The sequence below is a fragment of the Motacilla alba genome, chromosome 18 (genome assembly GCF_015832195.1).
Source record: "Motacilla alba alba isolate MOTALB_02 chromosome 18, Motacilla_alba_V1.0_pri, whole genome shotgun sequence".
NCBI lineage: Eukaryota > Metazoa > Chordata > Aves > Passeriformes > Motacillidae > Motacilla > Motacilla alba.
The window spans coordinates 1,835,909-1,859,001 of NC_052033.1; the positions used below are offsets into that span (position 1 = coordinate 1,835,909).

The 23,093-nt window shown below is 59.8% G+C and overlaps 1 protein-coding gene across 4 annotated transcripts; it reads right to left on the reverse strand.

The window, feature by feature from the left end:
- Positions 1 to 126: 126 nt before the first annotated feature.
- Positions 127 to 20,441, reverse strand: RHBDF2 (rhomboid 5 homolog 2). 4 transcript variants are annotated; one of them, XM_038157392.1, is made up of 19 exons: positions 19,849 to 20,440; positions 10,550 to 10,657; positions 8,807 to 9,032; positions 8,552 to 8,720; positions 8,122 to 8,314; positions 7,838 to 8,050; positions 7,162 to 7,287; positions 6,694 to 6,827; positions 6,256 to 6,468; positions 6,002 to 6,113; positions 5,576 to 5,650; positions 5,101 to 5,262; positions 4,403 to 4,503; positions 3,897 to 3,960; positions 3,683 to 3,777; positions 3,390 to 3,465; positions 2,930 to 3,030; positions 2,576 to 2,729; positions 127 to 1,990 (listed from the first exon to the last, which is right to left on the reverse strand). In XM_038157392.1, exons 1-19 carry the CDS (start codon positions 20,038 to 20,040, stop codon positions 1,571 to 1,573), a joined length of 2,934 nt encoding a protein of 977 aa, XP_038013320.1. In that variant the 5' UTR covers positions 20,041 to 20,440; the 3' UTR covers positions 127 to 1,570. The 4 variants fall into 4 exon arrangements, 3 of the variants coding, with proteins under 3 accessions (XP_038013320.1, XP_038013321.1, XP_038013322.1); XM_038157393.1 differs by having other exon boundaries at positions 8,614 to 8,720; positions 8,807 to 8,956; positions 19,849 to 19,933; XR_005259371.1 differs by lacking the exons at positions 127 to 1,990; positions 3,390 to 3,465 and having other exon boundaries at positions 2,590 to 2,729; positions 19,849 to 20,441.
- Positions 20,442 to 23,093: the final 2,652 nt, after the last annotated feature.

Below are 23,093 nucleotides of genomic sequence, written 5' to 3' on the forward strand. Positions count from 1 at the left end.
GTGGCCCCTCAGGGCACCAGCCCAGCTTGTCCTCCCTCCCTGCCACACCAGCCTACACCAGAACAAGCAGAGCCCCCTAAAAGTGCTGCATCCCCATGCCCAAGAAGGGAGAAGAGACCTTGTGCATCTCATTAAATACAGGTAGAAATTTATTAAGGATGGGGGGGAACCCACAGCTTTTTAAAAAAGTATCAAAAAGAGACAAATGAGGTGAAGTGTCTGTCTTTGGCTGGAGCAGCAACTGGAGGGACAGAGTGGGGCTGAAAACCGGCCCAGGGTGGAGGGAGGGATGCAGGGACGGAGGCAGATGCTCCTGGGCTCACTCAGCAAGTGGCTGTGGAGAGGGAGCCAGGCTCTCAGCCCTTGAATATTCATCCCAGGACATCCTAACTGGGGCATTCCCACCCGCCCCCATTTAAAAGCACTGAGGCTTCCAGCACCAAAGCAACACATCTCAGGGGGGAGAGAGCCTGGCACCAGCCTGGGTCCAAACCAGCCCACAGGGGTCACCTGGACCCCAGGAAGGACCTGCCTTCGTGCCATGGCTGGTGGCAAGGAGGAGGAGGAGATGCTGCGGAGGGCAGCCCAGGGCTGGGGGCAGGTGGGACTGTGCAGCCTTGGGCAGGGAAGAGGGAAGGTGACTGCCCCATCCTGCACTTCTACACCTGAGCAGCACCACTGGAGGAAGGAAGGGCTGCCTGGGTTTCCATGTTTTGAAAAAGGGAAAAGGGAAACAGCAGGGACTCAAGACAGAAGGTGGGAGTGCCAACAGCTTCCTGAGAGGTCTGTGGGCTCCAGGAGCAGCCACACGAGCCCCCCAGGGGGTTTTTCTCCATGTCTGCCTCCCACCATGGCACTACAAACAGGGTCCTTGCCACTCCTCCCCTTCCAAAAGGAGAATTTCACTGAAATAAGGGAAGGAAAAGCCCCCTGTCCCAAGTCCTGCCTCTCCATCCAGTGACGAGCCAGGCAGGAAGACACAAGCCTCCTTGGGCACCTCAGGGGGAACAGGACTGAAAAATATCTTTGAAGCTCAGCCCTGAACATCTTGGAGCCACGACAGAGACTCCAGAGAGCCCAAAAGGGGGAAACCCTGGGCCTAAAGAGCTGTGGATAAAAAAAGTGCCCCTGCAAAAAGGGGGTTGTGTTCACAGTATGAGCTGCAGTGCTGCAGGGCACCGAGGTGGGACAGGGCCCCAGGCAGGCAGGGACACAGGCTGGAGACTTCAGCAACTTCACCCCAGGACTGGGAGTCCAGCCTGGCCATGGATAAACCAAATCCTGCTTCCCTCAGCCCTTTCCCCACACAGGCAGCAGCCAGAGTCAGTCCCCAAGCCCGTTACGGCTTTCCAGCATCAGGAGGGAGCCCCAAAGGGGTTCAAGGCAGGGCTGCCTCAGCCCTGCACCCCCAGCGTTGAGCAAGGGGTACCCCAAACCCACCCTCCCTGAGGATGGAGCCATGCCCAGCATCTGCCCCATCCTGAAGCAGCCACCACCTTGTCCCACAGGCTGGGGAGGACCCACCCCGTGGAAAACACCGCCCGTCCCAGCCCCGTCCCCGCCAGCAGGGTCAGTGCAGGACCTGCTCCAGCTCGTACTTCTCGCAGAACTTGCTGGTGAAGGGCAGGCAGGTGAGGTACTCCACCCAGCGCCAGTTCACGGGGTACACGTAGAGCCACACCACCAGCGAGGCGAAGAGCCCCACGAAGACCAGCAGGGACACGATGATCATGGCGCGCTTGCGGTACTTGTCCAGCGTGCCGAAGGTGATGTAGGGCAGGAAGGCGAAGGACAGCAGGAGCCCGCTGAGGAAGCCGAAGAGGTGAGCGATGTTGTCGATCCAGGGCAAGAGGCCACAGATAAAGAGGAAGAGGACGATGCCAAAGAGGTTGAGGAAGGCTTTCCAGGGTTTCTCCAGCACTTGCCAGCTTTGGAAGAGCTCAACGAAGAGGCAGGCCAGCAAGCCGAACTGGGAGCCGGCAGGGCCCACCTGCAGCGATGGGGGAAGTCAGGGCTGGACTCTGTGTCACCCCAGACACACCCCATGTCCCCCAGGGATCATCTCCTCCCCTAGCAAAGAGCATTTGGTCCTGCATCCCTGTGCAGGATCCTGCAGAGGCTCAGGGGTGGGAGCCCTGGCACAGGAGGATGACGAGGGGAGCAGGGTGGTGCTGTTTTGGCAGAGCTGATACTTTCTGTGACTCGGCAGCCAGACAGCACCACCCCCTCGCAGACCACAGCCCCATCCTGGCACACCTGTGGGGGGATTAGATCCCTTGGCATGATCTCATTTAAAGCCTGACAGGGTTTGGCTGGCAGCAGATTAGCCATCTGCCTGCCCAGGGACCCCGCACGCTCGGGGACACGTGGTGACATGTGACACACATGGCATGTGCCAACATCACACGTGGGGCAGGGACACCCCCTCATCCTCTCCCTGCAGCAAATCCTGCCAAGGGGTGAGAATCTGCACTCCAGCCCCTTCCCCAAACCTCTGTCTGGGATGGGGATGGAGAGGGGCATCCTTTGGTCCCTGGGAGCTGACAGGATTTGGGACAGACCCCCAAACCCTCACCTCGGCCCTGTAGGGTAGGAAGATGGCACTGGCCAGGTTGCCCGTGATGCCACTGAGGATGAAGATGATGGAGATGCGATGCCAGCCTGCCAGCTTTTCCAGGTCCCGCAGCACCGTCATCTGGAACGTCACCGACACCAGGCAGTGGATGATGCTGGGGAGAGGCCCGGGGTTAGAGACCCCTGCCCAGCCCTCCCACCCAGTTCCCCGGGGCACGAGACAGCTCACAAAACACCCCCACTGAAGGCACCTGTCACAGTCTGGGAGTGCCCTTCCCTCTTCTCTCCCAGCCCATCCTGGTGGGCACTCCAGTCCCAGTGCCCCCATCCCTGGGGATATGGGGGTGTGGCTCACCCAGCATGCAGGAACAGGGACAGCCACAGGCGGTAGAACTGGTCAGGGACCTCTGGGTTCAGGAAGGGCAGGAGCCCACAGACCTCGTCCAGGCAATGCACCTGCAAAGGCAGCAGGGTTATCCCAGAGCCACAGGGAGCAGATGGGTCACAGGGAGTCACAGGGATGGGTTGCCAATGATGCCATGTAGCAGCTGTGAGGGGATTCTGGATGGTGTGGGGCACCCACATCGCCATGGTGCTGGTAAAGGTGCCTCCTGCCCCACACCAGACCAGCAAGGTGGGCACAGCAGCAGGAGTCCAGCCAATAGCTGGGCAAGGTCCTGCACTTTGCATCGCTCCTGCTCACGCCCATCCCAACCACATCCCATTCCTGCAGGACACTCTGAAGCCCTTTGGCATCAGCATGGCTGCTAGCATCGTGTCCCCGATGCCCTGCCACGCCTCCTGGCCCTGCTCACCTGCGAGCAGAGCGTTGCCTCCTCGTGGAAGTAGCCGTGCATGAAGTCGCAGTACTCCCGCGTGGTGATCTCGCAGCTGGCAGGGAGGAGGGGGCTCGCTGGGGGCAGGGCACGCTCAGGACACCCCTGAGCATCCCCCTCTGCTCCCAGCCTGCTGCTGCTGTGCTTCCCACCCCTCAAGGCTCTGTAACCTCCCTCCCCCCTCAGGCACAGCTCTGGACACTGATGGGACAGCACGAGGCAGGAGTGCAGAGGGGGGAGCCAAGCCAGGTGCCCCCTTTGCCACAACCCACCTGCCCTTGGTGCCGATGCAGCAGGGCCTGCCCTTGATCTCGCAGTCCAGGTGGGCAAAGCCCGTGTGGTTGGTTTTGGTCTCGTAGGTGCAGATCTAGAAGCAAGAGGGAAAGGAGCCCTGGTCAGAACCCGGCCCCAGGCTGTCCCTGCAGACCCCTGCCAGGCTCATTGTCACCGTGGAGCCACCAGCTGATGGTGGCACCGGGCTCTTACCGGCCACTTGGTGATGTCGTCTGGCCACACATGGGGTGGGTTGGACGCAGGCTCCTCACATGTCCTGGCAGGAGGAGGGGGGTGAGTCGGGTGGGTTCCCCCAACACATCCCCCTGCAGACCAGTAACCCCCCCAGGCACAGCCAGCCCTGGGACCTGCCTCGATGCTGCCACCCGTGGGTGTCCCACAACACCCCACAGCAGCTCCTTCTGCAGGTGAACCCCGCAGAACTCAGAGCTGTTGGACAACCCCACCAATGCCCATGGATGTTCCCATCCCAGCAGGACAGGGACAAGCCCAACACAGCCTCCTGCTGCCCGTGTTAAGGACAGGCCCCGCCTCAGTTTCCCCACTGATTCCCTCTTCTTTATCACTCTCCTAGTGTGCAAAAGCCTCCCATCCCCTCAAGAGGATTCAAGGCATCCAGGCTGGAAAGGCAGCCCCTTCTGCCGTGTCCCACACACAGCCAGGTGACAGGGCCACCTCCACCCAGCTGCTACTTCTACCTGGGGTCCTGGTGACACACAGCCCCCGAGGTCCGCTTCTCTCCCGAGCCCATGGCTGGTGCGTTGCTGCCCGGCCACTTGATGAACGTTGCCAGTGTCTCCTGCAGGGAGCATGGAGAGACTGAGGATGCAGCAGGGAATGCATGGCTCTGACATATGGTCTCCTGCAGCCAGGTCTCATAAGCTCTTGGAGATCTATATCACACCCAAGACAGCTCAGCTACCTTAGAAGGCATAAAATCAGCAGGATGGCTTCTGTGTTAGGGTTGGAAACAGAAAAGTTTTAATAAAAGGCAAAATAACAAAACTCTTTACAGAGAAAAACCAAGCCAGGTGCAAGAGGTTCTAGCTCCTGGTAAAACACCTCCCAAAAGCCATTAGTTTCTTTGTTCTCTTATTTTTCTAGTAATTTGCTTAGGCGGGACTTTTTGGCTCCTGTCCAATTGACTATCCTTAAGTTTGAGGTGAAGTCCCCCAGGTCCAGTGACGTGACTTTTTACCTAATGGAGGAGAGAAACTTCTGGGCTTTTTTCCTTTTTAAAGAGACAAAGGACGGTTTTGTCACTCTGTGACCAGGGGGCACATTCCTATACGGCTCTGACCCCACCTGCATCCTGCCCATCTGCAGTGCAGGGTTGGCATGGTTTCCCCCCCTTTCCCCAGGGATCCCCAGCCCTCCCCATGGCAGGGGCACGCACTGAGCAGTCCTGTGGCAGGGTCTGGATGCAGCCTGAGTTGTCGTTCTGGACGCAGCAGCCGGAGCCCCGCTCCCGGTCCCGCTCGCGCTGGATGAGCCGCTCCACCTGCCGGTCCTTCCGGATGCACGGGGAGAACTTGGCTCCCAGGTGGATCAGGTCGATCTGGCAGGGAGATGCCAGTAAAGGGGATTTTTCTGTGCACCTCCCTTTGCTCCAGCCACCCCCAGGGAGAGTTTAGCAGGGCAGGGAGTCTCCACAGGCAACAGACAAAGGTCTCTGTCATCCCAGCGGAGGGAAAGCAGGACCCTGTGATGCCACATGTCCCAGTGGGATGGGGGCCTGGGACAGAAGGCTAGAGTGAGGAAGTCAAGCTCTGTTCCCCTGAGGATAGGAGAACCACAGAGAATCCCCTCAGCTCAGGGCAGGTGAGGGCAGAGCGTTAGACCAGGGGCCAAGGCTCTGGCAGGGTCCTTACCGAGCTGGGCCCGATCCAGAAGTTTTCCTGCTGGATGTACTTGACACTCTCGTAGACACCCTTGTTCCTCAGCACCTGCCAAGAGGGGGCAGGGTCAGCTCCCACTGAAGGGACGAGTGCTGAGGGGGGGCACCCCTGTCTCCCTCCACTCAAAAGGGGATGAGCAGCCCCTTCATCCGAGGGGAAGGGCTGCTGGGTCCCACCAGCAAGGCAGGAGAGGGGAACAGCTCTGCTCCCACCACATATTCTGCTGCAACATGGCGCTGCTCATCCCCTTGCCCTGGCCATTTCACAGAGCCTCTCAAATGCTGGCTCCCAGTGTCCCATGGTGTCATGCTCCCACAAGATGCTCCCAGTCCTCACAGGGAGCATGACACCATGGGACACTGGTGCTTACAGTCCCCCTGAAGGATGGCTCTCACTTACTAACTCTGTCGTCACGTGCTGGGCGAAGCCGATGGGGGCGATGCCGTAGGTGCCGATGACCAGCAGGGTGATGAGAATGTGGACAAAGGTGATCCAGTATGTGAAATACGGCCTGGAGGAGACACGACCCAAAACTGGAGCTGGTCAAAGATGTCTGGGCAAAGGGACACTGCAGTCCCCCAAATGCTGATCCCCAAGCACTGAGGGGGACACGGATCTGAGTCGGGGTGTCGCGTGCCATCGGTGCCTCTCACCGGTGGCTGTCGGTGATCTCCAGCTGGGACTGCACGATGCTGCTCAGGCTGCGCCGGTAGGTCCTGTTCAGCCACTTGCCCACCACCCCCAGCCCGTAGTAGCGTTTCTTGCGGTCGAAGGCGAAGTGCTTCACCTTGGAGGCGATGCGCCTGCCCCGCCGCGGAGCCGGGCCCGCGCCGCCCGACACCGAAGCCAGCCGGGCACCCTCCCGCCTGTCGAGAGAGGAGAAACCCATCACACTTCCCAAAAAGGACCAGCTGAGAAACACGCCAGAGCCCCGAGGATGCCCGGAGGTCAGGCTCTGAGCACCTCCTGGCTCCATTCTCCCAGGATCATCATGGAAGTGCCCGGTGCCCACAGCAGGAACAGCTGGAGACATTGTCCTGCCTGCAGCAGGGCACCTGGGCAGCCTTGGGGGCAAGAGGGTTGGTACTCACAGGGCGGGCTGCTCCACCTCGGGGGACACCCTGGCTTCCTCTGCCACCTGGTGCATGCGTAAGTACGTGGCTGATAGAGGAGGTGACTCAAAGACGTCATCGGGCATGGAGTATGTCTCATCGTGCATGTCCATCTGGAAAGGGGATGGATACGTGTCCGTGGATATGTGTGATGGGTCAGAAGCCCCCTGACTGAGCATCCCCCTGGCCAGGGGGAGTGGATGATCCTCAATGACATCCCACTAATGGCCCATCACAGGGTGTGAAATGTGCCCAGATGGCAACATCACTCCCTGTCACCTGCAAGGGCCATCGCGGGGCTGGGGCACAGCAGCCACTGATGCCTCTGTCACTGCTGGGTGGAGTGCCAACACAGGGCCCTTGTGAGAGCCCTGCTCCACACCCAGCCCCCTGTGCAGGGCACTGGGACACGCCCAGCTCCAGCAGCCAGCATGGAAAGTTGCTTGCCTTACTGAAGAAGGAAGAGTCCAGGGTATCAGCAGCATCCACCATGTCCTCATCCATGAAGCTGGGGTACAGGAAGCTCCTCTTGCTCCTCTGCTTGGGAGCCAGTGGCTCCAGGACAGAGCGCCCCTTTGGCAGCACAAGCAAATGAAGGTAAGTGACCAGAAGCCCTCAGTTTTTGCAGCACTGAAGGTTTCTCAGATCTTCCCTCTCCAAAGCCAAGTGGCAAAGACTGAATCCCAGTCAGCCAGCACAGCCCCTCATGTGGGGAGGAACTGGCACAAGATGCTGCCTTTAGCCCCTCAGTATCCACACTAGACCATGGCCACGTTAGTCAGCATGACAAGTGACCTCTGAATTCATCTGGTCTCATACTCACAAACCCATCCTCAAGGCTTGCCCAGGGCACCTCAGAAACAAGAAAATTGCTGGAGAGGTTTCAATGCCTCTCAGCAATGGAACCCAAAAGTTATTTTTTTCTCAGATTGTCCAATTTCCACCAAAACTTCTACTTTTAAGTAGAGCTCAGGTTAAATAAACAATCGCCCCCCTCAAACCCACCCTGCAGAGACAGCAGTCTCCATGCAGAGCAAACAGCCAAGAAACAAAGACGATGGGTGAAGGACAGAACTGAAACCCAGCTTAGGAAGATGATCCCACTCACGCTCCCAAAACTCACACGGAGGAGGGCTGCGGCCGCCTTGAAGCTCATGTGGGCAACAGACTCCCTCTTCCTGCGCGGCAGGCGGCCGTAGCCCGAGCGGACGCTGTTGAAGGACGCCAAGGAGACGACGCCGGGGGTGAGCGGGGGCAGCACGTGGTGGGGCGTGTGGGGACGGTCGGTCTCGTCGGGATGGCGGAAGGGACGGCCCCTGGCCAGCGGGTCCACGATCTGGGGGAGGGAGGAGGTGTCAGGGCCGGGAGAGCAAGGCTGGCAGTGGAACGCCTCACCCCGAGCTCTACCTTGGGCATCTTGGCGGGCTTGGGTGACTCGGTGGCTTGGAAGGAGGGCACCTCCTGGCTGGGCAGCTCCATGTCGCGATAGGCAGGCTTCAGCTTGCCGTACCTCATGCTGCAGTGCTGCAGGCTCTTGCGCTGCCACTGCTGCCGCTTCCCCTCCCAGTCGCTGCTGACGCCGAACCACTGCGCCGTGCCCCTGGACACAGGATGGGCACACGTGTCACACAGCTGGCCCCCCACACCACGTACCACCATTCCACCCAGCCATCCCCACTGGCAGGAGGTTGGGATTGGGGTGTCTCAGCCCAGCCTGCAGCAGGGCAGTTTTGACCTGGCTATGGGTGAAAGGGAAGTGGAGGAAAGCTATTCTTGCACCCCCTTCTGAGACAAAACCCTCCAACAACCGCACCCCAAACCCTCTGCCAGTACCCACAGTGTCCTGACATGGCCCCCTGCGAGTGAGCCAGCCACGGCTGGAGCCCAGCCTGCCCTCACTTGCGGATGCTCTGGGACAGGGACGTCTGCCGGCGGAAGCCGGGCCGGCGCTCCGGGCGGGGCTCCTGCAGGCTCTTGCTCTTGCGGTAGATGGGCACCTTGGAGGGCTGGAAGGCAGAGCAGGCATCAGGGACACGATGGCACCTGGCAGCCCCCGGGCCCCGCGTGGCACGGACGCAGCTCCAGCACTCACCTCCTTGCGGGCGCCATCCTCCTCGGCCTCGCGGGGGGGGATGACGATGGAGAGGTTGGGGGGCTTCTTGCTCTGCAGGCGGCTGCTGCTGGAGCGGCTGCCCCCGTTCTTGTCCCCGGCTGACATCTCGGGCCGGCGGTGGTCGGCAGGCTGGCAGAGTGCAGGGAGTCAGCCACAGGGGGAGAAGTATTCCCCCAGGAGCTTGTGGGTGAGTACAGGCTGGGTCCTAGTAAGAGATGGGGCCTCATCGGTGGGATGTCACCAGACTGAGCACCCTTGGTGTCCTTGGCTGTGGTGGTGAGACCTGGCCACCATGAACCCAGCTGCTGCATCCCCAAAACCCCCATTCCTTCCCTGAGATTGGGTGGACAGGAAGGCTTCCATTAACCACTCACTCCCAGGTCCCCCGGGGGTCACCAACACCATCCCTTCACCTGCAGGGAGTAGGGCAGGGATGGCAACAGTAACCAGGTCAGAGCATCCCCATCATCCCAGCACATGCCTGTGGGACATCCAGGCTTCACACCCTGCCTGGATGAGCCTGACCATGTGCCTCAGAAATATGGGGGATCCCAGCAAGCCCTGGCCAGGCCCATGGCACACAGCTGCAGCACATGGGAACACCAGCCCTCCCAGTTTGGCAAGGGAGCCAAGGGGGGACAGCAGGGCATGTCTGCAAGGAGCTCCTCTTGCCTGGGCAGCGGGGGAAGGGAGGGGATGCACAAGGCCTGAAAACACCTGATCCACTTCCCCACATGCACTACAGCTCCCACGTGGACCTGTCACGTGTTGGGGTGCCCCATGAAGGGGAGATGCAGGACGTTCCCCTCTGGCACGTGCATGCACACACCAGGCTGGGAGATTGAATCCTTCCTGGCACCATGTGCAAGGAGAGGGAGGCTTAACAGCCAAGACGTGGTTAATTCCCCAAGAAATCCCCTCCCAAGGGTCCCTGCAGCCAGCTCTACCAGGCAGGGCTTGCTTTGCAGGAAAAGCAATTCCATCAGAGTGCAAGAGAACAAGTCCCAGATCCTACTAAGGACTACGAGGGCAATCTAAAGGGAGGCACAGCCCTCTCTGACCTCTTCTGCTTCACCATGTGCCAGTGCCCAGGGGACTCACACTGGTCTCACAAACATCTCTTGTCCCCTAGGACAGCCATGGTCATGGGAATGGTGTCATTGCCATGTTTGCACAGTGCCACTAGCTGCAAAATGCCAGCTTGATCCACAGGCCTGGTTCCTCTCCCTGCCCAAGATCCCAACGACCAAACTCCTGCAGCTCTGCCCTCCTTAGCCAACATCACTTGAGCAATCAGATGAGTGACTGAGATCCCACCAGCCCCTTCTGCAACAGGATCCCATTGGCAGCCCATTCCCACAGCAAGAGTCAGGGACAGGGACACTTTTGCAGCTCCCTTGGCACCTGGAGTCCTGAACACAACCCTCCCCTTAGACCACACTGGAAGCAAAGCCTGGCTTAAGCAGCGTGGGGTGCCCAAGGGATCAGCTTCATGGGGATGCAGGAGTCCAGAACCAGCTCCCCAGGGAGGGGAAAGCCTGGAGGGGCAGCACTAGCAGGAATTGCTGCCCTCCACCAGCTCCTGGGCCATGAGATAGTTTTCTGCTCCTGCACTAAAACAGGGGCTGGGCTCCCTCTCCAGCACCAAAGCTGGGAACAATCAAGTCCCAAATTTCCCCTGGGGGTCTCAGCCAGTGCTGGTCCCCACGAGGGTCTCCTCACCTCATAAGAGTGACAGGGATCCTGTGCAGTGATGGCAAACACCCACGGCAGCCTTCCTCTGCCTCCGTCCTTCACGCGCGGGAGCCCCGGGACACGGCCCAATTCCTCCTGCGGGGAGAGGCTGTGATGAAAAACCACGCATGGGAAAGCAGGGAAGGGCTGCAGGAGCATCCTGGTAGAGGGAGAGCTGAGCTCAGTGCTCTCTAGACCTTGGGGACAGGGCTGCATGTGGCTGGACACCAGGGACAGGGATCAGCTGCTGGCACAGGGCAGCAGGAGGAGGAGAAATCCCCATTTACAGCAATGCTCCATGGCAGGGAATAGCATGGGGCCGGCAGGGAGATCTCCCCAGCTGCTGCTTTCCTGTCTCTTGGGAAGCAAGTCACCCAGGAAGAGCAGGCATGGAATATGAGTGCCTCACTGGGTATTTCATAGCTGCTAAACTGGGAGAGTGCCAGCCCCAGCAAGTAAAACTTTCCATCCCATTGGTGAGCTGGAGGCTCTGTTTGTTTTCCTCCCAGGGCAGCCAGCAGTGAGCCCGAGATGGCAGCTGCTCTGGAGAGCTGGGAATGGGAACACGCTGGGCTCACAGCAATCCCTGGGGCACCCTCATCCTCCTCCAGCTCTGGGGAATGGCTGTGAGTGGTAAGAACCAGCACAGCCTTGAGCACAGAAATTGGACCCAAATTCTTACACAGCCCCACTCTTACACCCCCATCCCAAAACCCCATCCCCAGCTGCCCCCATCACACCCCGGACAGCCCCAGAGCTCTGCGCTTCCCAGCAAAGCAGGTTTGCAGCATGTTTAAAACCCTGGTCTGGCTTCCCACCAGCTCCCCACGCAGGGGTGGAGGGCTGGACTGGCCTCTCCCGAGGTGACTCAGTCCCGGGGGAGCTGGCACAGCCTGGCGGGCACCTGCTGTCCAGTCACGGTCACGCGGCCGGAGCGCTTGTCACGGCTCTGTGCCTTGGCACACTTGGCATTGAGCGGGAGGGGGAGGAGGGCAGCGGCCCCCGAGGGCTCAAGGCTCCTTTGCCACACAGGCTGGAGGCAGCAGCCACCCCCTGAGCACAGATCCTGAGCCACAAGAGCCTTATCCTGTGCCAGGCAGAGAAATCCCCAGAGGACGGTGCTGGGAAGGTGTTTTCCAGCTCACCACGTGCCTGGTGCTGGCGCCCAAGCCCTCTGGAGCTGGCGTGCTCAGCGCGGGAATGGCCCAGACAGTGCCTCCATCCAGAGACAGCCTGCTCCAAGCTCAGCCCTCAGATCCCCTGCGGTCCCAGGTCCCTGTCACCCCCCAGCCCTGGCATGGAGGGCTCTGCCACCAGGAGCATGGCCCTGCCCGGCAGCCCTGGCATCAGCCGCCCCATCGCAGGGCACAGCTTGGCTGCAGCTCCCCAGGGAGCCTCAGCCCAGTCCTTGGACACTCAGGGTGGACGTGGTGGCTTTGTCCTGGGGACAGAAAGAGGAAGTGAGAGGCGACGAGCGGAGCTGACACGGGGGGATGACTGAGCACATGCCCTGCTGTGGGGACAAGGCAGGTCACAGCAGCAGGGGGTGACTTGGCAGCCACAAGCATGTCCTGAGCTTGGTAGGAGCTGTGCTTTGGGCTGGAAGAAGGGTCCTGGGGGCAGCACGTTGTCACTTTAGGCTGGAAAAGATCTCCATGCACTAGGGCTGCTGCTATTGTTGGAGCAGTAAATGGGCAGGGAGTGGAGGGAGGACCACCTGGTCTGGTTGGTGATCACCATCACTATCACCATCTCCCCTCCCAAAGCTCTTGACCACTGAAGGTCACCAAAGCCTGACATCCAGCACTGAGGGGCACAGCCCGTGCTCCAACAGCAGCAGGGGGTGAAGGCCCCATCCTTTCCCAAGAGGACAGATGTGCTGGCATCACTGGGGAGCAACCAGGATGAGGTTTGAGCCTTCAACCAAAAAAGGCACAAGGAAGGTGACCAGGGCTGGCTCCCAGCCCCAGGGCAAATCACAACAAGCACTGACCAGAGGAAGCACACCCAAGAAAGAAAGTGATGGAAAAAATGGTGTGGTTCACACAAAGTGTCACCGCAGGACACGCTGGGATGGTCCAAGCAACACAAAAGGTCCATCAGCAAAGCCAGGTGAGCAGAACTGGGACAGCCAAGCACAGCCATAGCACAAGACAGCAGAGACAACCCGGCAGAGCAGCCCTGGCTGGAGGGGGTGTGTGCAGCGGGTTCATGGATGCTTGGAGAAGGATCAGGATCTCTCCCCGAGCTTGTTGGCACTGGGGGAAGGGACATTACTGGAAAAACACTGTCTCCATCTGCCACAGTTCAGCGTGAGCAGAAAGCAGCTGAGCCACCCAAGGCTGTGGGGCAGGGAGTGGGACCCCCAGGAGCACCCATCATCCCCATCACCCTGAGCATGATGAGCCCAGCTCCTCCTCTCCACCTCCACGGGCAGGGAGAAAGGGGCCAGCAATGCCACAGGGCCCCCAAACACCCCCGCAGCCTCTGCCACTGCTGGCACCCAAGAGCCCATCAGGCAGAGCTACTGCTGCTGCTGCCCATAAATGATTCAAGAGCACGCTAAAGACCTCTCTCAAGGCTGGAGCCGCCTTAAAAGGTGCTCCCAGTTATTAAGAGCTCCAGATAGGAAACTCAATTTGTGCAACTGCTCTGAGCATCGAGCTCCTGTGGACTCACACCCGAGCAGAGACCCAGCACCTTCTCTGCTTCTGCTCCCTTTCAAAAAGCTTTTTACCATTTTGCAGTCTCAAGTTTCAGGGCTGGAGAAAAGGAGCCAAAGCACAAACAGCTCTTGAAATAAAACCATATTATTGGAGAAAAAAAAAAAGGAAAACCACTCCATTTTCCCTCACGTGTCCCAGCCCTGTCACAAAGGAGCCGGATGGCAAAACTGTGAGATGCAGGGTTTTGCTCTGAGTCTTGAGAGAGGCCCTCTGTGCTTCAGAGAGGATGGTTAGCTGCCCTCTCCCTTATCACTGAGCCACACAGTCGGCATGGACACCCACAGGGGCTGAAATCCACACCTCCATGCTGGCTGGGGTAGGAAGATGGGGTATGGCTGAGTGCTGAGATCCCATCAGGGCGTGCAGGCAGCCAGCACACACCTCACCCACGCCACCATTAGAACATCCTCTCCCACTTTCCTCTGTCAGGAAGGCCATTGGGCAATGGCAGCAGGTTTGCTGAGCTGGGAGCACGGCACGCCCCAGGAGGAAGGAGAGCAGCTGGGGGAGCCACGCTGGGCCTGCTGATAAGGAGAGCCCTGCACGGGGACACGGGGACATAGGGACACGGGGAGCAGGGCCACCCACCCCACTGCACATGGCAGCCTGGGCTGGGCTTCCCTGCTGCAAGGGCTGGAGGGCCAGGAATGCAGCCCTGGGCTCCCTGGCAGCCCTGGGTGACGCCATCCCTACTGGCACGGAGAGGGGAGGATTTGCCAGCAATGCCTGGGAGAGGGTGGAAAAAGCCACGTGGAGGATTTCCCACAGCCCATTTCCCACTCTCGTTAATGTTTACCAGAACAACAACCCCCACCCCTCCTGGCAGAGCAAGTGCTGGCACCCAAAGGCTTCCCAGCCTGCTGGGGTGGGCGGCAAATCCCGGTGGGCACGGGTCCCTCTGTGCCCCTGGCCACCCACCCCATGTGTCCCCACCTCCCTGGGGCCCACACATCCTCACAGCACAGCCCCAACCAGGCAGCGCTGCACAAACCCATTCTCTGCTTCTTGCAAAGGTGGTGGGAGCTGCTGGAGTGGCTGTGGCTGCACAAGGGGACCCTCAGCCCACCGGCCCCTTCCTCAGGCTGGAGCTCAAGGCAAGTGAGGAACACACACGTGGAGATTTTGGGTCACCCCAGTGGTTTTGGGGACAGCAAAGAGCCAAAATCTCCACCAGGAGCGAAGGAAGCAGAGCAGCTCCACTGGTGAATGTACAGAGGGGTCAGCTTCTCCACAGGCAGGGTCACAGACACACAAGGAAAGCTCTTTTTCATTTTCCCCCAGCCTACCAGGATTGATTTAACTTGGTTTCATCTAAGATTAATTACTCAAATCTACTCCAATTCCTTATTAGCTTGACTTAAACGCAGAGTGCACAGACACGCAAGTGTTTCAGCCCTGGCTGCACCTTCTGGAAGGGGCTGAGGGGTGCCAGGTTGGTATTTACCCAAGGGAAAGGGACAGCCTGCCTGCAGGCCACGTGCCTGCCATCCCCATGCTGCAGGTCAGCACTGAGTTCACTCCCACTTCCCTCCTGGAAGCAAAATTCTTTGTATGAAAGGTCAGTGGGGCTGGAGGGGACACTCCTCCCTCTGGTTCTTCTGCTGAACACTCATTCTTCCAGCAGCTCCGTGCCAGGGCCCTGGCTGGGCTTGCAGGCTTCCCCAGTCCCCTGCTGCCTGTTTCAGAGCACACCAAGGCACCCAGAGCAGCACAGGCCTGGCAGAAATGCCCCATATTTACAGAGGGTTCCCCTGCCCTGAGCTCTGGCCATCCCCACGCTGTGTGGGAGGCAGCAGAGGGAGGTGGTGCTCAGCTCTGGGCAGGAATTTGGCTCAGCCCAGGGATAAGACGAGCCCTGGGCTGGAGCCCCCTTGGCGGCAGCTCCCTATCTCTGGGAGCAGACTCCTTATCTCAACACAGCCATTCCAAGGCTGCTCGCCCTGACAGGCCCTGTGCAAAGGGGGAGCCCGGGGTGGACACCAGCAGCCTCCTTCTTTCCCATTCCAGGGCCAGCAGCTCCCTGAGGAGAGGGGAAAAGGACCTTGTGGTGTCCCTTTGGGCTGTGGGTGGTGACACCTCTGCTGGCACGGGGCTGTCCCCCAAACACCCCGTTAAGTCTCAGTGCTCCACGGCCCCAGGACTGCTGCGGGAAGCTGCTCCTCCCTCCTCCCAACCAGCAGCAGCCAAGCGTGGGTGGGCCACTCCTCAGCTTCCTTCCTTTTCCTCCTGATTGCAGGAGGCCTGAAGCACCCAGACCTGCACCCTGCAGGGAAAGCCTGACTGGGGACAGCTCATCCCACCCAGCACAGCGCAAACCCTGCGCCGGGAATCCCACACTCCCAGCTACCTATGCAGTGGGATGCTCTTCCCACCACAGCATCTCCATGGGCCTGGGCCAGCCAGGCACTTTGCAGCCTCTCAGCTGCCAGGAGCTGGAGATGGGGTCTCCTCAGCCATCTTCATGCTCCTCCTGCCTGCCCTGGGATGCTGCACCCACAGGGAAGCCACACGGCTCAGCAGGGGCTGGAGATGCTGCTTTTTAAGGAGCCACCTCCATGTCCTCCCCAGGAGAGCTTGGACTGGTTAAGTCACTGCCTAGAAGAGGTGACTGGTTATAGGAGCACCCTTGGAAAGGCTGTGTGACACCAGCACAGCCCTGGTGACACGTCCCTTCTCATTCCATGGAGGAGCTGAGGCCGGGCAGGACACGCCAACGCCGAGGTTGGGGATTCCCCCTGGCTGCCCATGGGCACAGAGTGCAGCCTTTGGGCTCACAGGTGACAGGGGGTCACTCCCAGCCCTGGCTGGCACTCCTCAGGAATTCCTTACAGGAATAACTCCATCAGGCCCCCAGCACAAGCTGCAGCATCAGACATAGGGAGCGAAGGCAGCCCCATGGCATGGGAGGGGGCACTGGCACATTGGGCATCTTGGCCACATCTCTTCTGCCCAATGGGTCTGTCAGACCAGGGGAATGACCCCAGGAAATATCACTTTTAAGCAATAAACCAATAAAACACAAACCACCAGAGGCTGTTTGAAGGAGGGCTCCATTGCCCTGGGAGCTGCAGCAGCTGGAAAAGGTGCCTGCAGATGGGAGGGATGGTCCTGTGGGATGGCTGTAAGGCAGGAGCATCCGCTGGGGGACCACACACCACCCCCATCTGAACGGCTCGTCACAGGGCTGGACATTCAGCACAGAGCCCATGTGCCCTCCACACTGGGGGGTTTCTTCCTCCCACCCAATGTCAGCAGCTTGAGAAAAGGCCAAGAAGATCCCTGGGCACTGTCCTGCTCCCTCCTGTCCCACTGCAGCCTCTGGCAGCACAGCATCAAGAGTGTTGGTTTATACCTCACTCCCCCTGTCCCCAAGGCACAGCCACAGCATCAGCCCCGCTCTTGTGGCTGCACAAACTGTCCCCGAAGTGACAAGCTGTGGTTTCACTGGACACATCCGTGCTTTGTGACTCCTTTGTGGCATTTCATAAGTGGAAAAACTGAGAAAAACTGAGGCACTGCACTACAGTAAGGCTCCCTGCCTCCTCACCCTGCTGCTGCTCCACAGGCAGGGAGCTGGTTCCTTCTCCATCAAAGCCCACACAGCTCTCCCAGTTTTAAGTTCCTGGAGGATGAGGGTAGAGGAGGAAGCCCTCACATGCAAACCCCAAAAATATTTGCTCCCCTGCCCGCCCAGAGCAATTATTTGGGGTTTCCCCAGTTCTGTGCTCAGCTAATGTGACCAGCACCCCGCAGTGCTTGACCTCGGAGGGCAGTCCCCAAGGACGAGGGGGACACAGGGGTCCTGTGTGGTGGGCAAGCAGAGGGCAGGGTCCTCCCTGGGTCCATTCTCCACCCTAAACGCCTCATTAAGAGAGCCACCACCAAACAACTGCTTTTTTGTAGTTTGTTTAAGTAAGAGGGATTAAGTACCAGTGCCAAGGGTTTCCTGCATACCCACCAGCACACACAGAGCTCTCCAGGCTGACTTGGAGGCCAGGAAATGACCATAATTCAAAGCACTGCACACCCCCAAATGACCACAACTCCTGGATGCCTGTAATTAAAAGGGACTGTGCCCACCCCCGCTGGGAGCTTGTTGTGTTATCAGACATCTCAGGCCGGCAGGACAGCGGAAAACGAAAGTCATTAGGTAAAAAGCTCCTCCAGAGGAGGAGAGTTCATGATCCCATCACTTGTGGGCTCATAGAGATTTAAGTAATTAATTTTCAGCCTTCACTAATTGACTCCTTCAGTGCTGAGCCCCTGTCAGCCCCAAGCCTGCACTTGCTCCTCCGGGTCAGGTCCCTGCAGGACTCCCAATGCTCACGGGAAATGTGGAAATGCCTCACGAGCCCCATGTTGGACTGGGCAGCTCTGCAACCTCCCCACCAGCTGGTTCTCCATCACCTGTCTCCTACTTTCTTTGGTAATGAGCTCTGTTCTGATTCCTGGCTTGTCCCAAGGCCTGTTTTCAGCTCAGGAACAACCTAAAGGAAGGAATAAGGATGTATTTGGGGGATTCCTCAGCTTCACTGTAAGACCTAAACAGGAGCAGCATCCAAGAACAAAACACAGAACCAGAGGACAGCTCGTCTTTCATCCCAGCCCAAACACAGCCCGCATTCCCCAGGTCCCCCAGTGCATCCCAGTGAGTGCCTTCCCCCTGAGGCGACCCAGCAGTCCCCTCCCCACCGGATTCACGATCCGTGCTCGGCATCCCCAGCTCGGAGCTGCTCTCCCAGCATCCACAGGCATCCATTGTTCCTGCCGCCCGCTCCGGCAGCGCCGCTCTCACACCCGGAGCTCACACGTGCGTGGGGGAGCCGACACCGGGCTCGGCCCTGTCTCGCACAATTTGCATCAGGGCTCTGCTGTGGTGTCAAACCCACTCTGTGGTTTGCCCTTTCTCGCTCTGGGGCTCGCAGCACCTCCAGGTGCCCCAGCGCAGCTGCAGCGGTGCCAGAGAACCCCCACGAGGGGAAGTGGCAATGGTCACCTGCTCTACAGCAGCGCTGGCAGAAGCCCCCGGCCACATCAGCAAGCAAAAGGTGCTGATCACCCCATGAACTGCAAAGGAGCAGGGCAGGGCAGAGCCCGGGCGCAGCAGCTGGGAGCCCAGGGAGCCACATGTGAAGCCAGAGCTGACCAGGGTAGCACAGGCAGAGGCAGCTCTGGTTTCTCCCAGGCTCAGCCGCAGCTGAACCCTCCAGCTCATTTTGGAGGTGGGACAATTCCAAACTGGTTATTTCCCACTTGGGAAAAAGGCAGGAGCCAAAGGATGCTGCTTCAGAGGGCACAATGGAGTGAGCTGGGCAGGCAGCATTTCCTTGCTCAGGACAGCCACGGCACTGTGGTGGGATGCACTCCCCAGTTCCCCAGCTGGGCTGGAGGCTGAGGGCCCAGGACAGCAGCAGCACGATGAGTTCACCCTGGAAATCCCCAGGAGCGACCCTGCAGGGACTGGGAACGTGCAAGCAGAAGAATGCCCTGGCTCCTGGCGGCGAGAAGGATGACGCCACGCCGAGGAAGAAGGCGGACACTTCCTCTTGCCACAGGGACCCAGCGGTGACAATGCAGCCTCTCGGGTCCCCTTCCCCCTGCAGGACGTGGGCCCCGGGGACCGAGCGAGAACTGCAGGGTCGCGGATCACCGTGGGCACCACAACCTGGCTGTAGGAAGCCTGGAAGGACGGTCTCTGCAGCAAGGCAGGGCAGCAGGGGGTACAGCTCAGCCTCACTCCTCTATCCCAAACCTGGAGGATCAACAAAATACCCACGCACAGCATCCCCCTGCTCCCGGCGGGATGCACAGGCGGACGGAGGATGACCCGACCCCCTGCTCTGCAAGGATTTTGTTCGCCTGCGAAGGGCTGGTGGCAGCACTCGCCACTCCAGGCAGCACGTGCGAGCGTCCCGGAGCCCTCAACCAAACCTCAAAGCAGCTACAACAACAAAGCCGGGGGCCAGGAGGGTGCCCGGGGTCAGGGAGCGGCTCCCTCCGCTGCCCACCTGCCCTCGCCCGCCGCTGCTGAGGGGCGCTGCCAGCCCCGCTCACCTGGGCGGGGGGAAAAGCAGCGAACACAAACAAAAAGCAGCCGCCCGCCCGGTTATCGGCGCCAGAAAGTAGGTTAGAGCTTTCCTGCCTGCCTCGGCCGGGGAGCGGGCAGGGTTTTCTCTCCGGCCGGGTCACCCTGCCGGGACACGCACCCACTTCCCCCTGTGATGGTGAGGAGGAGGAGGAAGAGCCCGGCCCCCGCCATCCGTCCGGATGCCCGCGCTGGAGGCGCCGGGCAGGGCGCGGGGCACGGCCCCGGCCGGGGGATGCTCGCCGCGCCCCCCGCCCCGCAAAGTGTCCGGGTGGCACGGGGCAGCCCCCAGGCAGCCCCGCGGGGCCGGGCCGGGCCGGGCCGGGCCGGGCGGGAGGCGCGGGGCGGAGGAGGAAGCTGGCGGGACGCGGCGCTCACAAAGCAGCAACAAACCGGGCGGTCACGGAGCGAAGCGGCGCGGAGGCACCGGGACCCCCGCCCCGCACTGCTCTGCTCCCCTCCTCGGCCCCGCTCACCTCGGCCCGCTGCCGCTCCTGCCCCCGGTGCCACTCCCGGTGCCGGTCCCGCGGCGGCCGCCGCCGCCTCCACCTGGGCCGGGCGGGGCTGGGGGCGGGCCCGGGGCGGGGCTCGGCGGGGGCGGGAGCGGGAGCGGGGTCTCCTCCCGCCGTCCCGCCGGGCCCCGGCCCCATCTGCGGGGAATCCCCCATGGGAACGAGCCCCTGCGGCCGCCCCGCGGCACCGGGAGCTGGGGTGGCACCGCCGGTACCGGCACCGTCAGGATTGGGCGCTATCGGGACCAGCCACTATAAGAACTGTCACTGTGAGGACTGGATGCCATTAGGACCAGGCACTGTTAGGACTGGGCACTATTAGAACTGGACCTGTTACTATTAGGACTGGTAACCATTAGGAATGGTGATCACTAGGAAGGGTCACTATTAGGACTGCTCAGTATAAGAACTGGTCACTGTTAGGACTGGGCACTATTAGGAGCAGTCACCATAAGGACTGGGCACTATTAAACTGGCTGCTATTAGGACCCGTTACTGTTAGGAACGGTCACAATTGGGACTGGTCAGCATTAGGACTGGGCATTATTGGGACCAGCCACTGTAAAAACTAGGCACTATTAGGACCAGTCACCATTAGGACTGGTCACTGTTAGGATTGGTCACTGTTAGGATCAGCCTCTCCTAGGACTGATCATTACAACCAGTCACCGTCAGGACTGGTCACTACCAGAACTCTCAGTATTAGGACCGGTCATTATTAGGACCAAGCACTGGTAGACCTGGCTGCCATTAGGACTCTAAGGATGGCCCCCTGACCCCACATCCAAGCGGTGGGCACTCCGGAGTGGCAGGCAGGGGCAGGCTGGCACAGCCCCGTGGGCTCTGCAGGCCCGGGCATGTCCTGCTGGCCAGGCTGGGTGTGGTGATGCCCAGCCGGGCTGGGGCAGCGGGCAGCGGGCAGCGGCCACGGGGCCGGTCCTGTCGGCTTTCACAGCCTGACTCATCCCGGGGCTGGCCGAGCTCAGCCCTCGGGAGCTGCACCTGCTCCATCACCATCGGCGCTGGCCTGCTCTTCTTCCACAACAGCTTCACATTCAGCTCCCTCCATCCCTGAGGGGGAGGCTCGGTGCTGGCAGGATGTGGGGGCTGAGGAGAGACCTTTGCAGATTGGGTTTGGCACGGTTTTGTGGCTGAAGGGTCTATACAGGACAATATGCCCTGGATTTTGCCACAAAATAAATTCTTGATTCGCAACTGGCTACAGGTTCCAGGTGAGCACCAGCACCATTTACAGCTGGGACCAGGCAGGACCAGGAATTTTATGCCTTGCTGTCCAAAACTACAATTTCCCCATATATTTCTTTTCCCTGCACACCCCCTGTGCTAAGCCTGACCTTGGGTGGTGCAGCCTGCGTTCACTGGTGCCTGTTCGGGTGCTGAGCTCGTGCTCTCATCAGCCCTCCGCCTTCCACGGCTTCGTGCTCAGCAAATCTGCTCCTGGTTCCTGGTAGAAAGGAGGGTGGGGGAAGCTTTTGGTTCCTGCCGGCTCCTTTGAAGGTGTGGTTGGAAGCGGGTGGAGAAGGGAGAGCCTGGCAGGTGCCAGGGTGGGTGTCTGGGCACAGACAGCCCGACGCGGGCAGGGCCGGGGGAGGGGGTGTTCCCTGCCCGTGACTCAGGGGTGAGCAAAGGGTGAGGTGCAGGTGGCAAGCAGGGGCTTGTGCCAAGGTGCCAGGTCTTCTCCCTGCATTTGGAAAGGGACAAAACAACCTTTGGGTGGGATAAACAACGGCTGACAAAACCCGTCACTGCCGTGGCCCTGCCTGCATCCCGCTCCAAGCTTGTGTCCTATGGGATGTGTCTTTCCATGGAGGAGCCAGGCAGGATGGCAAAGCCCACAGAGGGGAGGAGAGGAGGGTGACTGCCACCTGTGCCAGCCCTGCTGAGCATTGGGCAATAAGGAAGCAAAAGAAATGACTGAAAAACCCCAAGGCAGCAACGACAGGGTGTTGCGTCACTGCTGGGGAGACGCTCTGCAGAGCACTTCCCTTTGTGGAGCTCCACAGCCTGGCCAGAAGCGTTCTGGCTGGTCTGTGCTACAAGGAGGGCAGGGAGGGGACACAGCACTCTGTATCCCAGGGTTGGGAGACCATCCTGTGCAAGGTGCTGGAGTGATGTGCCGGGCCCAGGGCTGGATCTCTCAGCAAGAGATTTTCCTCCCTCCTATGCCATGAAACCTTCCAGCGTGGGATCTGTCCCCAGCAGCCCAGAGCCAGCAAGGTCCTGCTGCTCACTGCCCACCCAAGACTGGCAGGGGGCTGCTGCTGGGGCAGGTCCTGTCCCTGGAGACACTGCAGGAGACCTGAGCAGCACTAGGCTTCTCTAGAAACCACAGCAGGAAAGGTTTCATGGGATTTTAAAGAGGATTTTAGGGGCAAACTGAGCCCAGCTTTCCTTGGCCTTGTACCCTGTAGCAGCTGCTGAGATCTGTGGTCCCTTCCAACCCAAACCATCCTATGATTCTGTTGCTGTTCAGGGGTTGTAAGAAGGCATGGCTGCTAGTTTTTCTTCCCAAGAGTGCTGCTGAACAAACCCAGGGGCCAGTGAGGCTGTGACATGTGGCATCAACCCTGTTGTTGTGTTTTGGGAGAGCTGCTGGAGCCGAGAGGCTCCTGCTCCCTGTGGAAAAGGAGCTCTGCATCCTGTGGGCTTGATCTTCCCCCTCACCAGAAACCTCCAGCCCTGGCTGGGGGACACAGGCGGAAAGGGCCAGTATTATGGATGTGCTGGAACTGGATGGAACTGGGTGAATGGTGATTTAGGTGGGCCTCCACCTGCAGAGGAGCTCCAGGAGCTTGGCATCAGCTCCAGTGACTTTTCAGAGGAAGTGTCATGAGGATGCTTGGGACAAAAGATCCCAGTTTCCACAGCCTCAGAGTTTTTGTGTTGTAAAAACACCACACTCCCATCCCAAGGCTGTGGTCCAAGGTTTTCTGGTCTTTTTAACTTCTTCCTTAAATGTTCAGGCTCTCCAGGATTTTAAATCATTATTCTTTCCTCTGTTATTGGCTCTTTATGAACCCACATAAAGATGTGAGACCCCTCTGCTTGTCTTGAGTTGCTCCCGCACGAAGGCAAATGGGTTTGGTTGGTGTCCCCACAGCCCCTCTGGACACCTGGCCCCCCATCCCTTCATCCCCTGATCTCTTGGGACACAACCTGGGGGAACAAACCTGCACGGAGGGGACACG

Bases quoted from the DNA above. Each gene is read 5' to 3' on its own strand.
- RHBDF2 (XM_038157392.1), bottom strand. From the start codon at position 20,040: ATGGGGGATTCCCCGCAGATGGGGCCGGGGCCCGGCGGGACGGCGGGA. The intron at 8,721-8,806 runs GTGAGTGCTGGA...TCTGCCTTCCAG, and splicing joins AGGATGGCGCCCGCAAGGAG to CCCTCCAAGGTGCCCATCTA. The intron at 3,961-4,402 runs GTAGAAGTAGCA...TCCTCCTGCCAG, and splicing joins GTGTGTCACCAGGACCCCAG to GACATGTGAGGAGCCTGCGT.